The sequence below is a fragment of the Sceloporus undulatus genome, chromosome 3, assembly GCF_019175285.1.
Source record: "Sceloporus undulatus isolate JIND9_A2432 ecotype Alabama chromosome 3, SceUnd_v1.1, whole genome shotgun sequence".
In the NCBI taxonomy this organism is placed as follows: Eukaryota; Metazoa; Chordata; class Lepidosauria; order Squamata; family Phrynosomatidae; genus Sceloporus; species Sceloporus undulatus.
In genome coordinates, this window is record NC_056524.1 from 86,748,085 (window position 1) to 86,764,279 (window position 16,195).

The window sequence follows — 16,195 nt, forward strand, 5'->3', positions numbered from 1 at the left end:
TTCTCCAGATGTTTTTTTAAAAATGTATTTTTATAAGTTGGGAACCTGGAATGCTGTGAACTTACATGGTAGCCTCCAGTATCATCTTTATTTTCAAGAATAGCTAGGCCTCATGCAGGCTATAGAGACATGGGGTTGAAGAATGCCCAACTGTCCAGAAAAGAAGAAATAGGAAGGGAGAACAGCACCTGAAGCGCATGGCAACAGAGTGAGCGAATAGAGGTTGTTTTTTGTGATGTGGTGTATATTTTGCCTTGTGAGTTTATGTGTGCATGTGTGCATGGGGGAAAGATATGATAAAGCAATTGGAGTTCTTGCTCCATCTCTAACGTGTACCCACTTTCTTGGCAAGGTTACTTATCTCAGCGCCTCATCAATTTGCCTTCTATGAAATGGCTGTGAGGGCAGACAACTGGTGTTATGTTTTTTTAAAATAATATTTTTATTAAACAACAAAAAATAGTTCCATAGAATTTTTCCATATCTAAAATACATATAAGGAAACACAGAAAACAACAAGTCAAACAACAAAACTAACTAAAAAATTAACAAAAACTAACACAAAAAGTTATGAAATCTAAACAAACGAACAAAAAACTAAAACTACAAGTAAAATCTGGAAAACAAAGGCTTCCAGCATAGCTGACTATGGTTCTTTTATATTACTTAGTATCTAATTCTCTCTAATTTATACAAAATTAATGTACCCATTTTATTTTTTTAAAAACCTCATTACTACCTTATTTTCCATACAGTGCTACCTCGGGTTACGAAATTAATTCGTTCCGCGGCTCCATTCGTAACCCGATACATTTTGCAACCCGAAAAGCCGCTGGAAAGCCGCTAGCCGCGCTTTGCGTTTGAATTTCGCGCCGAAATAAATTTCGTAACCCGAAAAAAACATCATATCCCGGAACAGTTTTTTCCAATCTAACTTTTTCGTATCCCGGAAATTTCGTAACGCGATCAATTCGTATCCCGGGGTACCACTGTATATTCAATCAACATCTTCTATGCTTTCTTAAATTTCTTAAATTTATGCAATTTTTTTCATGTATTAACACAGTCAGTTTATCCATCTCTAGTAATTCATATAATTTCAAAAACAAAATTGGTTTTATGTTTTGTAGCTCAAACCTCACCCTCTGCCTAATGTTTATTTCTTTGGAAAGTTACCTTTTCTAATCCTAATGAATTCTGCCTTCTGGGAAATAGGTATTTTGTGACTGGCCAAGTGCATCATTAAGAAGTGTGTGTGTAATACTCCCTCAAAATTCCAGAACAAAAGAAAAGTGAAAAAGATCAGCTCAAAACTAATGGAGATACATGATTTTCATTTCATGAACAAATCAAAACTTTTCCAAAGAAAACTGTAAGTATTTTTCCTAATGTAAGAGGTTTTGTTCTCACAAGCTTACTTTCTACTCACTGCTTGAGAACTAGAGGTTCCAGATTGGGGCTATATTCAATGTTTTGCTAGTAGTTAACACTGAAACTTTTTTTCTAATTGCCCTTCATACCTCCACATCATCAGAAAACCAGCTCCAGAGTGTTTCACCATCCTGCAGCTCAGTTTAGGGGATGCAAGGGGAGATGCAGTGAGGGAAAAAAATGACTCCTTCCTGGTGCTGCTTGATCCTGCCTTTCATTAGCAACACTCCTAGATACTGCCCTTTAAAGTCAAACTCTTTGCTACCAAGGAAGCTTAATGAACCCATGAATTATGACAAAGCAAGTGTCCAAAAGGACTCACATATGCCAGAACCATTAAGCAGTAGTTAATGATAAAGAAAAGTAACTATATCATTTAATGTAATATTTTTTATTTGGCACGGTGTAATGCTACATTTATTTCACATTAATTGTACTTTGGGCAGCTTCAATACACATGCAGAAAGTCCGATGATAGGATCCTCCCCCCTCCAACACCAGCAATCCCCATAAGAACCATATTCTAGAAAACCAGGAGGAGGTGTGTGATTTTCATATTATGTAATAACAATTTATCTATTTATTTATTCGGTTTATATTATGCTTTTCTTCCAATATGGGTGATTGTAAGAGGATCAACTGTGAAACCCAAATGGGACCTTTGAGTTTGGGTAATTGAATTCAGTCACACTGACAGCTGACTGTATCTTAAAGTCAAAAGAATTTTAAAATGATCTGGATAAGATCTGGATCTGTGATTAATTTGTAGCACAGTAAAAAATGAAGGGAGTTACAGTGCAATAACACCTAATAGCAATAGCAAGTGTACCACTTATCAGTGAACTAGCATGCCCTAAACAGTTTACAATGTGTAAGCTAATTGCCCCCAACAAGCTGGGTACTAATTTTGCTGACCTACAAAAGGATGGAAGGCTGAGTGGACCTTAGATTCCTCCTCTAGGACTGAACTTACAACGTTGTAGCTGAAGTACCTGCATTTAACCACTGTGCCACTAGGACTCCTTGGACTACAAGGCCATAAAATAGCTACTCCTATTCTAGCAGTGCAATATTATCAATTGCTGTGACAACAAAAAAGGCCTAAATATGTTAAGCTCCACTGGCAAGCACATGGAATACCTTTAAGCTTTCCAATTAAGAAAGTTTTAAATTTATTTCAATATATTTTGTCATGACAAATTTATCATATTTATATCTGCATTTATTTATTTGACTGGATATGATTTCTACTGTGCTTTTCTCCCAGACCTGGAGTTCAAAGTGGATAACAGTGCAGTGAAAACACATTATATTATTCACATTAAGCTAGCATTAAACTGGACACAGAAATGTAAGTTAAACTACTTTAAAATCTCTTCAGTGTTAACAAAATTAAATATAAAAAGCACATTCATTTAAAACATCTGCAGTATCAGGCTGTCATTTTCTGAAAGCCTGCCTCAATAGGAAGGTCTTTGTTGGCAGCAAGACAATGGAAAGAGGCCAGCCTAGCCTTCATTGGAAAGGAGTTCCATGGTCTCTCTCCTGTTCTCACCAAATGTTCCTCTGAAAGTGGTGGAACTGAGAGAAGGGCCTTGCCTGCCAATCATATGGCAAAGCATGCATCTGCACTGTAGGAATAATGCAGCAAGGCTACATTCCTTGGAACACTTATAAGAAAGCCATATTGAATGCAATGGTCCTTACTTCTGTGTAAATATGTTTAGAATGTGAATGTAAAACTACCTAAATACAGGCTGTCTGAGATTTCTACCAAATCTTGTACAGTGAGCCCACGCCATATGCAGGCTCCTTATAGGCGGCTTTCGGCATACGCTGAAGCCACCCGGGAAACAGGCAAATAACTGGTGTGTGTGGACGGCTGTGTGGCGAGCGCAAGCCCCATTATATCCAGTGGGGCTCGCGAATGACGCGCACAGCTGCGCAGCAAGCACAAGTCCCATTGGATATAATGGGATACTGTATAACTTCTATCTTTATTAGAACAATGACATAAATATTGATAAAATTCTATGAGATAAGGGTACCTCTGTAAAAGCTACCAACTCTTCTAGGTACAGGATCATTATACAGAATTCTATTTTCTTTTGTGGATGCTCCATCATCTGGGTGCTGATCATGGTACGCTCCACCCTAAATTAAAACAGGAAAAATCAATAAATGTATTATGACAGCTTATTCTGTTCTGCACTGTTAAGTAGCACAACAGTTCACAGTTATGCATAGCCGTGGTCTGAATTCATTAGTGTCTGTTAAAATGAAATTTCCCTTCAACAATAAATGAGAAGAAAGGTTGTGTGAAAAGTATTTTCCCCCACAGTTGTAATGTTTAGAATTGTAAAGTGAGCCAGTCTTTACATTTTTGTGTGAAAGGCTGTGACCACTTAAGAGCAGTGGTTCTCCAACTTTTTACCCTTGTAAACCTGTTTACATCTACATGTTGATGTCATTCCTCCCCACACACAACATGGTATATGAATAAAAATATTTTGTTTAGTGTGCATATTTTCATTTCCACATTCATGTATATTCATATTTTAATATTTTATATGGAAATAACATCATTCATATTAGAACAGGATATTCAAATGTTTAATAAAATATTAAATTCAATATTTAATGCAACACATTTGTAAATTTTACATATAAAAATGTTTGAGAAGAAGAGGAGGAGGAAAAGGGATCAGAGCCTACATGTCTATAACTCTCATGGCCCCTCAGGTTCTGCCCTACCATTTGAGAACCATCACTGTAGAGTTTTTGAATTATTCAACTGTTAAAGTCAAACAGAAGAAAAGTACAAAAGTGCAACTTGCTCTATCCTGAAGACTCACTAATTGATCAAATACATATCTAAAATAGGCAATAAAATACTATAATCCCAGCCCAAAGTGAAAACAATGTTAATTTCATCTCTCTTATATTTGGTGAATCCCCCAAATCCTAGCTCATGAACAAACAAATAAAGCAAGCCAAACTGGCACCATTGGGCTCAAAGCTTTCATAAGTAGTCTGGACTAGAAAAATTTCTATAAAGAATACTCTACAGAGTACAAGGCAGCCAGTGAATTCTTATGCGATTTTGATGCCCATATTTGTGACAAAGGCAGTAAAAGTCAGCCCATTTTAAAGTTCATATAATATACTGAAGACCCTGTCTACTATATCTAGAGACCAAATCAGACAAATAAATACAGTTGGTCCTTTAAATCTGCAGGGGTTAGGTTTCAGGCTCCCTGTAGATGCCAAAAACCACAAGTAATCTCATCCCTCATTATTAAATGGCAGCAATGTGAACACATACACTACTACAGCGTGTCAGCATTCACGTCATTGCCATTTACTCCTATGGGCCGTGATGATCTACAAATGATTGAATTTGTGGATCTGAAGTCTGCAGATCCGAAAGACTAACTCTAACCAACAATACCACCCTAGCAATCCTACTAAAAATCTGCTTTTGGATAGGAACACAGGGTAAAGGCTAAAGATTAGTAGATGAAAAAGAGGAAAAATATAGTGATCATCTGATATACTAAATTCATTACAGTAACTATACATAGTCCTAATATTATTTCATGAAAATGTGGATACTGAAACTAGTTAAAGTTTGCTGGTTGTGTTTATCAAATACAGGAATTAATTCACAGAACTGTCTGTATCTCAGAATGCATACTTTTTAAAGTCCAAGAACTTGCAATAGTTTGTCTTCCTCCTAAGTGACAAACGTTTAGTCACTAGAACAAATAAGTCTTTATATGTTTACTCAAATAAATGTTTATATTTATACATCTACTCAAATAATATCAGTTCATATCATAACGTACACACTATGTAAAATTGTGTCCTAATGCATAAAAAACTAACATGATGTACGGTATATTTTACACCGTTTATATTTTATGTATAACATAGTTTATATTTTAAACAGAACAGAGATACTGCTCATTTCATCTACTTCCAAGGAGATATTTTCCTATTTCCAATTCTTCTTGCTCCCTTCTTATATCATGCTACAACTTTCAGCGATCACTACATCTATCTATGTTATAGAAAGTGACATATCTTAGAAAGCCAATCATGTGTGGCATTTACCTTTTTTTAAAACAGGGAAATAAAATAGGGAACCACTGAAGTTGGGTGGCAATGGCAGAAGTCAAATAAGTGGTTTATTTAGCCCTGCTAGATCAGACCCTGTTCATGAAGCACTATTATTTCTAACAAATATGCAGATAATTCCAAGGATCTCCTACAAGGTTCCTTCCTGCTGTTTATGTTGCGGCAGCTATTTATCAGAGATATAACAGTTCAAAATGTGGAGGCTAAATTTTGCATTCATAGCCATTTGACACATTCCTGTTCTACGACTTCATCTATTCCCTTTTTATAGCAATACAAATCCAAGGCCATATATTACTACATCTTGCAGCAAAAACATTTGGCAGTTTAAGGCAGTTTGAAAATATTTTCAGACTGAAAATATGTTTAGGGGATTGGGAGGCTTCAGAGGTTTTGGGGAGGGGGCTTCAGGTGAAAAATGGCAGATTTGGCAAGACAGACATGGCTACAGGCTGCATGTTCTTCACCCCTTGTCTACAGGGTAGTTCTTACAAATTGTTTTAGGCTATGTTACCTCTTGGCTAGCATTCTCTGATTATAAACAATGGTTTTAATTTCTATTTTGCTTTTGTGTGGAGGAGCATCAGATTATCATTTAGGGTCCAATTACATCTATCATGAAGAAAATGACAGATGTGACATTTTATTAGCAAGCGAACAGCAGGGAAAATAATGAAATCATCACTACACTTAGCTTTTGACAACTATGACCGATCTGTGGAAACAGAAGGGAAGGAGGAAAAGTGAGATCCTAAAACCCATTCATGACATTCAGCTGACTCTGAATGAGGTTGACAAATTTCCTGTTTTCTACACAGGAAAAAGGAAACCATAGAATATGTAGGGGAAAAGGCTTGCATAACTTCTACAGTTCCAACCTGAATGGAAACCACAAAAGGATTGAAAAGCTCCTGCTCTTAGCATTTGAGTAAACATGGCAAAATAAGTCAAACTCAAAAGAAAGGGAGAAGTCAAACGCCAAGCAAGCTGATGGACTCTGTTCAATTTGGTGGACCACAAGGCCTATGTTTATGATCAAAACCAAGATTTCATTTACTACGTTTAAATCTGGTAGTACAGTTGTGTACTGATTTGAATAAAATCAGAAGATAAGTGGAAGAAAATCCAGAAAGCCTTGGATTTTTTGCACTTAAAACCTGCCCTTCCCTTTTCCATTACCAAAATCAAGCTGCTCTTTCACTTCAAACATTATTTCAAGAAGCATAGGAACATGAACTCTCTGTAAGACTCTAGACAGAAGAGTTATCAAAACAAAAATGAATCTTGTGACACTTAACATTTGGCATTATTAAGCCAAATTTCAAAAATTCATAGATCACATGACCATATTTTAGATAATAGAGCAGTAGTTCCCAATGTAAATCATAGCTTGATTCTCAAATTCACTCAGAAAAACAGTGTGTGGGTGTCTCTGAATCAACAATTTAAACTAACCCTGTTTGTATCTTCTGTACAGTCTTCACGCGAAGAGCCAACAGATCTTGTGAGTGACTTATGCTGCACCTGTGGAGATAACAGTTGGAGGCTATTTGCTCTGGCTGCCATCCCTTGCCCTACGCTTAAGCCACCCTCTGAGCCCTTTGTCCTCACTCTGTCCCGGCTCACATACATAGAATGTCTATGAGGGCGCTGCTGTGAAGAAAAAGGACTTGTGTAACCTAGACCATAAGAAAAAGATTCATGGGGAGCAGATAAAGAATGTGAATGGCTTCCATCCATGTGATCTGGCAATTTCAACTCCTCCATGGTTTTGGAATGTCTTGTAGATGGTCTCCGGGATTCAAGTGTACCATCACTTCTATTATTTCTCCCAGAAGGACTGAGCAAAGTTCTGTTGTCAGTATGGCAAGGTGGTGCTGCTGTGGTAGGAGAGTTCAAGTCCAAGCAGCTGGATGGAAAATACCTACTGTTGTTTGGTTCAGCAACTTGAACTCTAGCCTCAGACAGATTACCCACAGATTTGGAATCTGTTAGAGCCCCATGACTTTTTGATTTGGTTCGATAGGAGGGACTCTTTGAAGACTGAGGAATAGTATCAATATAGCTGTGACGACTGTGTCTTTCACCTGGTTGCAGTGTACCAGTTTTGCTTTGAGAACTTTCCATAAATGAGTGTCGATTATGCTGAGATCTGGAATTTGACTTTAGGTATTTTGTACCTGGACCATCTGAAGCCTTGGGATCTGAACTAAAATCAAATTCAGTTTTTGTCTTTGCTTCCTTTGGACTCAGAAGATGTGGTATGTTGTTATTAGTTAGATCCTTGCTTCCAGATCCAGGTGGGTTGTTTGACTTTTTTGGAAGCATTGGGCTATGTGCAGTTACAGGAAGATTTCCATTTAGAAAGCTTTCAGTTGTTGGAAGAGCTTCTTCTCTTTGTAGTCCAACTCCTATATCTTTGCTGTTTGATCTGTGATGTGACTGTACAACCGTGCTTTTGCTAGCTTGATTTCTATATTATTAACACAAAAAAAAAGCACATGTTAATTTCAACTGCTATAGTAAATACCTTGGTATTTAGATCAGTAAAGTGTATTGCCATTGAGATCTCCTACAGCTAGGTACATACAGCATGGGTTGGAACCTATTTGCTAAGGTACCTATACTTCTTGTTCTAAGCTCATGGCAAATCAGCAGTAGAATGAGAACTCATAAAATCAAAATGCATAAACCCCAAATGGACACAAAAATGAACTAAGGAGTAATGTGTTCATTCTGTTTTTAATACAAATAATTCATAAATAACAGACTAAAAATATTATCTGGCACAGAAACACAATTTTTCTCCAAAATATTGTCCTAATAGAATGGATCTATCAACCAGTATGCTGAAGAAACGCTAATGTCATCTGTAGTGATGTCCCAACAATCTGACCCCACTTCTAGGATATGTCGCAGAAGCTCTAATCAAAACCACTGAGATGGTGCTCTTCACTAGAACCACTTCCCCAACAGCTTCAACTGTCTACTGGAGAACTGAGCCACTTCCCAATAACAAGAAAGTGCCTTTTCATTTGGAATGCAAACTAATGTGAGCACAGAAGCCGGTTTATATTTTCTTTATTAGGAAGTCCAAGCAGATTTTTTTTACATACAACAGTCATATAACTCAATTTAAACTACTATTCTTTTTCTTCTTTATCAGGGTGGTGAACAAAAAATAACTTTGGCGCTGATAATTACTTACAGTCATTTACCTGTTGGATAAGGTGTTGCTATCTCCATGATAAGGTTTTCTTTTAGATGACCGGGAGGGTGAACGATCCAAGAGCCTCTGAGTTTGGAATGCTGGGTGGTTCAGACACTGTTCTGTCAAGTATCTATCAGCTGGATCCAGTTTCAGCAAGTTCTTTTGAACAGAAATTCATGTTTAAGAAACAATGCTGAGATGAATGGCATTAAAAGCAAAAATATTTATTTAAAATTTATTAAATAATTTACAAAAAGTATTATGGACAATTTGAATCTATTTATCAACAACCTGGAAATATTTATTGGTTTTACCCACTCACACTCACTCACTCACACACACTGAATCTTGAATCTAAAATTTTAAGGCACAAAATCTATTGTTAACTCCCTTCCCACTACAGACAAATATACTTATATCAAGAATGAAAAAGTCCTAGGAGCTGGTTAGTACTGCCACCTTTACAAATTGGACCCTGGGTTAATCCAGAGAGCAGCAACCATGTTTATTTTCTTATCTGAGTCTAAATAAATATCAGTTGGTTCCAATTTTCATCAACAATTTTGTTTATTCATTTGCTTCAATAAGTTGCAGAAGGCATATATTGGACTAAACAAGACTACTGCAGATCCAACTACTATGATTAACAATGTATGAACAAATGGCTTCAGTTATTGACTAAAATAACTAGATGGTAATTAAATATCTGCTACACTTTGCCAATAGTTCTACGTATCTGTAATATATGATTCATGCTGCTTTAATAGAAAATGGACAAAAACAAGTTGACATAAAGATAAAAGTCATAAGAACAGGTGCTAAAGGTACCCAATAACAGCTATATTTTCCAAGACCACCTCACGTGTTTGAAGCAGATATATTTTTAACATAACAAAGTTAAGTCACACGCTTTTACTATTAAGATGAGTATACTATAAGGGCCACTGGGAACAGAAAACTACAGAAGAATAACAACATTTCTACCTTCATAAGGTCAAGTAAAACGCCACTTAAGATTCCTAAATATCTCCTTTCCAAAGATTGTGGATGGTTGACTGCTGGGAACTGTATAAAAATACATATAACACATATACACAATCTTAGAAAACTTGTCAAAATATTATTTGTATCATATGCTGTCAAAAGCAGCAAGAAGATAAGTTAATAAAACCTTGAAACCTATTTGAGATTCTACATACACAATCCTCACAAATAATGTAAAATTAATTACAGTTGGCCCTCAGCATTCTCAGGGGTTATAAGTGCAGAATCTTTGGGAAAATGGGAAAACCCCAAGTTTTTTAAGCCCCCACCACACAACCATGCATACTATAGGCTCTGCTGCTGCAAAAAATTCAACCACACTCTGAGGCTGCCTCCATCTTGATCCACTGCCTGAGTTAACAGTCTCCAAGCCTTCCCCCCACTGCTTTCTAGGATGGCGATATTGCTACAGAAATCTTCAGTGTCGCTGTCCTTCTCTCGAAGAAAAAGAAGACGGGGGCGAGTTACAGACTGCCGCTTTGAGGCGGTCTGCCGCCGCCGCCGTTTGCTCCGTAAGGGAGCCGTCGCAGCCACACTGCGCGGCTCCCTTACGGAACTAAAAAGAAGCTCCAAAATGGAGCTTCTTTCTGCGGCGCCTCTGTGACGTCGTGAGGCGCCAGGGGCGCATTCGCGACATCACAGGCGCCGCGACACGTTCGGATGCACAGCGTCCAATACGTAAAGATGGCGCCGGCCGTGTGGAACAGCCGGCGCCATATTGTACGGACAGAGTCTGTATTAGACCCAGGGGTGTCTAGAAGAGACACCCCTTTTTTAAAATGGGACGTCCTGCAGACGTCCCAAGTGCCGGTTTGTAACCGGCCAATGACACTAAAAGAGATTTTTTTCAGCAGCAACCGTGGCATGACAGGGCGGTCATTTCCTTTCCTGCCAACGGCCCTTTCCAACCCATGGTATGCATGGTCTGCGACAGAGGTGCTTCTGCCTGCCACTCACCTGTCTGCTCTCTTGCCTATCTGCTTACTTTTTTGTGCTGCTGGCTGGCTCATTTTGTTTCCCTCACTCAGCCCACATTCCTCTCTGGCAGATTCTCCACCTGCCGCTGCTTGCTGGCTGCATCCACCCTGTTCAGCCTCTGGCCTCTCAGGCTCCCAAGGGCAATGTTAAACTGGGGCCAGCAGGAGTAAGAGGGGCAACAGGTAAGTGGGGAAAGAGGGGACATTTGCTGAAGCACCAACATGCAGCCCCACTTCGCCTTAGTCCCCATTCCGCCTCACAATGATGTTAAACCAAAGTCAGCCAGTGAGAGGCAGCAGGGAAGGAGTAGGTGTTTGTCAAAACAGCAACATACATCTCCACATTTTCCACCGCACACTTTTGCCCCTCCCACTTTACTTGGCATTGACCTAATATCAACATTTTTGCATATCTCAACAATTCAGTGCTATTATAATTAACCATAAATAGGGATTTGTTATGTCAGTAGAAAACAATAATGTAATATCACAGTAATGTAACTAAATTAATAATGTAAAATCAGGAAGATCATTTTGGTAGGCACACTTAGTAAATTAGCTACTTCAGAATAAGCATGGAAAATGTATGCATTACCCGTAGCCCATGGAAACGGGGATTACTGTAGAAAAGCTTCATTTGCTCTGCAGGAAGTGGTCCTAGCACCTTTTGGATTGTAAAAAGTTGGTCAATTTCACTTTCTCCAGGAAACAATGGCTGTCCATCACTCAGTTCTCCAAGAATACAGCCTACAGACCACATATCTACCGATTTGCCATAAGGGGCTCTGAAAAGAAAGCACATAGTTATTGCTATTTGGCAAACTAATGCAAATATGAAAATTAACTGATTTCCGTTTCCCCCAATATTGATACAAAGGACACAAATCGGTATCCAAGATCTTGCATCTTTATAAAGGAAGCTCTCATTTCTCCCCTTACCCAAGATAATGTGTTACAAAGTATAAAATCCTGCTCCCAAGCAAATTATTTAATAGATTTATGATACAGGGAAATATACTAATTTAATTTTCAGTACAATTTATGGAACTGGACCAACTCTGACTGCCTTTATAGTAATTCATATCAGAAACAGATTTCAAAGATTTATTAATGCTTTCGTTCGTTCATCTATGTGTGGACCTTACAGATAAACAGAACCAATGACTTCAGGACTTTTGATTGTGTAGGTCATTTAGTCAACAATGTTCTCTTTCTTAAGCAAAAGCAATATGATATTTACAACAGTAGCGAAGGCTCAAATAATGTACTAAAAAATAAAAGCAATGTTTTTTCCAAAAAACATTACATTTCTTTCAGTAGAAGGCTTATGCACCTGAAATGTCAGGCAGTGAACTCCTGAGCAAGTTGTAAGACTAAGGCCTGAAACAGATGGGCCAAAAGAAGTGGCTTCTGGCATTTAGATGACACATGCCCCCAAAGCAGCTGGAAGCCGCTCCCAGACCACCATGTGCGCTCTACATGGGGCAACCCTTGTACCAAACCCAGAAGCTTCAGCTAGTGCAGAATATGGCAGCTAAGTTGGTCACTGGATGTCCCAGGGCTGACCATATAACACCGATTCTGCATGATCTCCATTGCTGCCTGTTCGCTTCCGGGCACAATACAAGGTGTTGGTTATAACCTATAAAGCCCTAAATGGCTTGGGCCCAGGGTACTTGGAGGACCGCCTCTCCCCATATAGTCCGCCCCGCACACTCAGGTCGTCTGGGAAGAATCTGTTGAGGATCCCGATAACGAGATATGTATCAACCTCACAAAGGGCCTTTTCTATCTCGGCCCCTGGGATCTGGAACACCCTTCCTGAGGAACTCCGCTCCGCCACCTCCCTGGATCTCTTTAAAAAGAGACTTAAGACTTTCCTGTTTCAGCAAGCCTTCCCCGATGCTCCTTGATGATATATGACTCCCCCCTATATGTACAGCATTATCGAGCACATTAGCTGGCCTGGATTTGATGTATGGTTTTAATCTGTTTTTTGAAATGTTTTTATTGAAGTTTTATTTATGTATTGCAATTTTTATCCTGTATTTTGTATTTGATATTGCAATTTTTACATGTACTCCGCTATGATCAACACAGAATAGCAGTTTATAAATAAAACTTATATATAAATAAATAAACTTATATATAAAGGTGGCCTGAAGCTACCAGAAAAAGGAGTGAATTTAATCCGTTCCTGCCGGTGGCCTGGTTGCCTTGGTTCTGTGCCAATCACGGTTGGAGGGGCCAGAGGCCGCTTCTTGCTGCCCACCTGCTTCACCCCTTACTAATCTTTGTTAAGTGATACTAAGAAAATTCCACAACCTAGAATTTGTCCCTAGCAAATATAGCACTTGTGTAGTTCAGAAACCACAGCAGACTTATTCTTAAATTAAAAATGCAAATCAGTTTGTTCAATATGTAGTGCCTGACACCTAAAAAGTATGCAGATCTAATTAGATGAAAATATCTTGGAAAATATTTTGTCTTAAACATTCTTTGGTCACATGAATTGACTTTATCCAAGGAAATGATATCTGAGAGGAACTTACTTTGTTTCACTTACATTCTAGTGATATTTTATATCTCTTGCCTGTACATGCATACAAATGCACACAATATACAGTTTCATGTGTTTACAATGCAGATACTTCCTTTGCAGTGATACACACAGCTAATTATGAATTAAGGTCAAAGTCAAATTAAGGTCAAAGTCATATGTGAAGGATATATTTACTGCCCAAATTATTCCTAAAACCTATGTCCAAGATAAAAAAAGCAACAGCTTAGAGATGGACATACTCTGTGACATATGTACACACACCCATACAAATGCATGCACATGCTCTCATCTGTGAGAACATGCATGCCAGCCCAACAAACACAAAAGAAGTGCAGAAGCTGGTCATCAATAGGGAGGCTGGGAGCAATAAAGAAGAGAGATACAAACTGACTAGGTATTTTGCGTACATGAATTCATGTGCTGAAGACTATGAATGATAGACAGAAAAACTAAAGAGGATTCTAAACCGTTTCAACAAGTCAATATGTGGCATATGTGTTATTGTTTAGTGGTAAGGAAAGGGTTTATAACACACAACATTCTGACCTCTATGGACTTTATGATTTGATGGATTCATCAATTCATGCAAATGGATGCCTCTGCTAATGGATGCCCAAACATTTATTTTGGGTGCATTTTCTGTTGGCCATTTCTATCTTATGTTTTGTGTAGGGATAAGAAACTTGCTCAAAAACCAAATCAAATCATATATTAACAAGATTTTGTTTAGGTCAGTCAGTCTTCAAGGGGGGAAAGCATTCAGTTTAGTTCTGACTATCATAGCTACACAAGGCAAATATGCAGCCAAGAAAATAATTTGTTCTGCTCCATAAACTGTAGCCATATTGTATGAAGCAGTATATTCTATCAGCATTAGAATAAATATGCATTAATAAATAATGGATAAGATGAGTAAGATTTACAAAATGCCAAGCATCTACCTACATATTCCAAGAATACTTACCCAAGCAAGAGTTCAGGTGAACGATACCACCTGGTGGCCACATACTCTGTGTAATTAGCATTGCTTCCTTCTGACAAATTCCGTGCAAAACCTGCATTAAGGTGATTTGAAAAATCACTTAGAATACATTTACTTTTTAAAAAAACTTTTCAAGTTTAAAAGTTTCTTAAAATGAAATGCTCAGATCATTTCTATCTAGTTTGTTTTTGTGTATTAACGTGATTATTCCACATGAAAGCAGCCCTGCCACTACTCTATTAAAACACTACATCAACAATCCTCCACTTTTGGTGTGCCTTTTTCACTTAGAAAAGACTAGAGCGCTGCACTCTGTATCATGGGCATCGATACCATAGTAAACAGCAAGAACCATTTTGCATGGTACACAGAAGCAGCTTGAAAGGAAACATGACTTGTGCCCACCTGCTTCTCCATCTCAAACAAAATGACAATGGCAACAAATACAGAAAAAGGACCTATATAACCTTTTACACTAGACCTAGAAATGTGGGGGGAAATCTAAATCATCCAGTGTATTCTTTCACTTCTTCTGCATAACGAGTGACGTAGATCATCCAATAGGGCCATGGTATCTTCTACTCAGATTCTCCTCTTGCCTTCTGGAAGCTCACATAACAAACTTCTCACTACTGTGGGGGAAAGAGGTGGCCTCTTTAAGACTCATATCCACAAGATAGAAAGTTCTAGCCCCTATGTTACTGCTGTGTGAGAAAATGGTACTCTCTTTCTAGGGCAATTTCTTAAAAACCTGCTGGGATTCATTTCCTACTAGAAGGAAGAGAACTATTTCTAGCAAGAAACAGCCTTCCAGATGACAGATCACATGCTAAACAACTGCTTATAAGATATCGATATAAGAGAAGGAGCATCTCTAGAAATGGAAGAATTATAGTAACAGGTTGTGGGAATTCTTGTGTAAGTACATTTATAGAAGACTGTTAGTGTATGAAGATTTTATCAGTGCACAAAATCTGAGATTCAACCCAGATGCTCATTTGGCACAAACTAACATTCAAGGTTTTGACTGAATATACAACTGAATTACTTTATCTGCATGGTGCTTTTGACCCATCTGTACACATTCAACACACTTTGATCTTTCCTTGGACTAAGCAAAATCCTATGCAGTGTTTTATATAAATGTTCAAATGACGAATGCTGGAGTAGTGGGAGGGAAACACTCTCAAACATAGCAGATGTATTGGAGAATGAAACACCAGAATGCAATAACCAAGTACTGTACATCTGTTATAATTAGTCTATGCCTAGTACTCTTCCTTCTACATTCTTACAAGAAAAAAACCACACCCACACAACATGTGTCTAAGCAGCTGCCTACTGCAAATTATGCATGCATACAACCCTGTCCAGCCAAGATGTAACAGACATGCACAGGCTACACCCTTTAAAGGCCTTTTTGTATAGCCCTTGTACTCTTAATAGAAACCTAAAAGAACACAATAGATTGCTAATTTCCGGGGTGATCCAAAAATATTTATTGAGTTCACTGAAATTTAATCCCTATTGAACGTATATATTCAAGGCACAGTAGAAGTTTAAGCTTTCAAGTAACCTTCTCCATAAACCTTTCCTCTGTCAACAAACCTCTGCAGGCAGATTGCAGAGGACTTTGGTGTGTGTGTGAGGATTTACACTGGGTACTGGTCAGGCTCACTAAGGGTCAAAGTTGCCCTACTTAAATCAAAAGGGTTCTGCTGCTGCTTATTGCAATACAAATAATAATTATAATTAAAGTAATAAAACTCACCAACTGCTGTATAAAAGCATACTGATTTTTAAAAAGAGCAAGGTTTCATGCAGGCTTTCTTTTTCTACCAGTCACA

At 38.1% G+C, this 16,195-nt stretch overlaps 1 protein-coding gene across 7 annotated transcripts in view; it reads right to left on the minus strand.

The window, feature by feature from the left end:
• Window positions 1–16,195, minus strand: part of CDKL5 (cyclin dependent kinase like 5) — an 80,899-nt gene that overhangs the window by 16,074 nt on the left and 48,630 nt on the right. For 6 of the 7 annotated variants that reach the window (XM_042456548.1, XM_042456543.1, XM_042456542.1 and 3 more), the window contains 6 exons: window positions 14,331–14,421; window positions 11,399–11,588; window positions 9,767–9,847; window positions 8,790–8,941; window positions 7,027–8,044; window positions 3,480–3,585 (listed from right to left, as the gene is read on the minus strand). In XM_042456548.1, the coding sequence (XP_042312482.1) occupies window positions 3,480–3,585; window positions 7,027–8,044; window positions 8,790–8,941; window positions 9,767–9,847; window positions 11,399–11,588; window positions 14,331–14,421 (1,638 nt within the window). The remainder of the gene's footprint in view (window positions 1–3,479; window positions 3,586–7,026; window positions 8,045–8,789; window positions 8,942–9,766; window positions 9,848–11,398; window positions 11,589–14,330; window positions 14,422–16,195) is intronic. The other variant, XM_042456546.1, reaches the window with a different exon arrangement.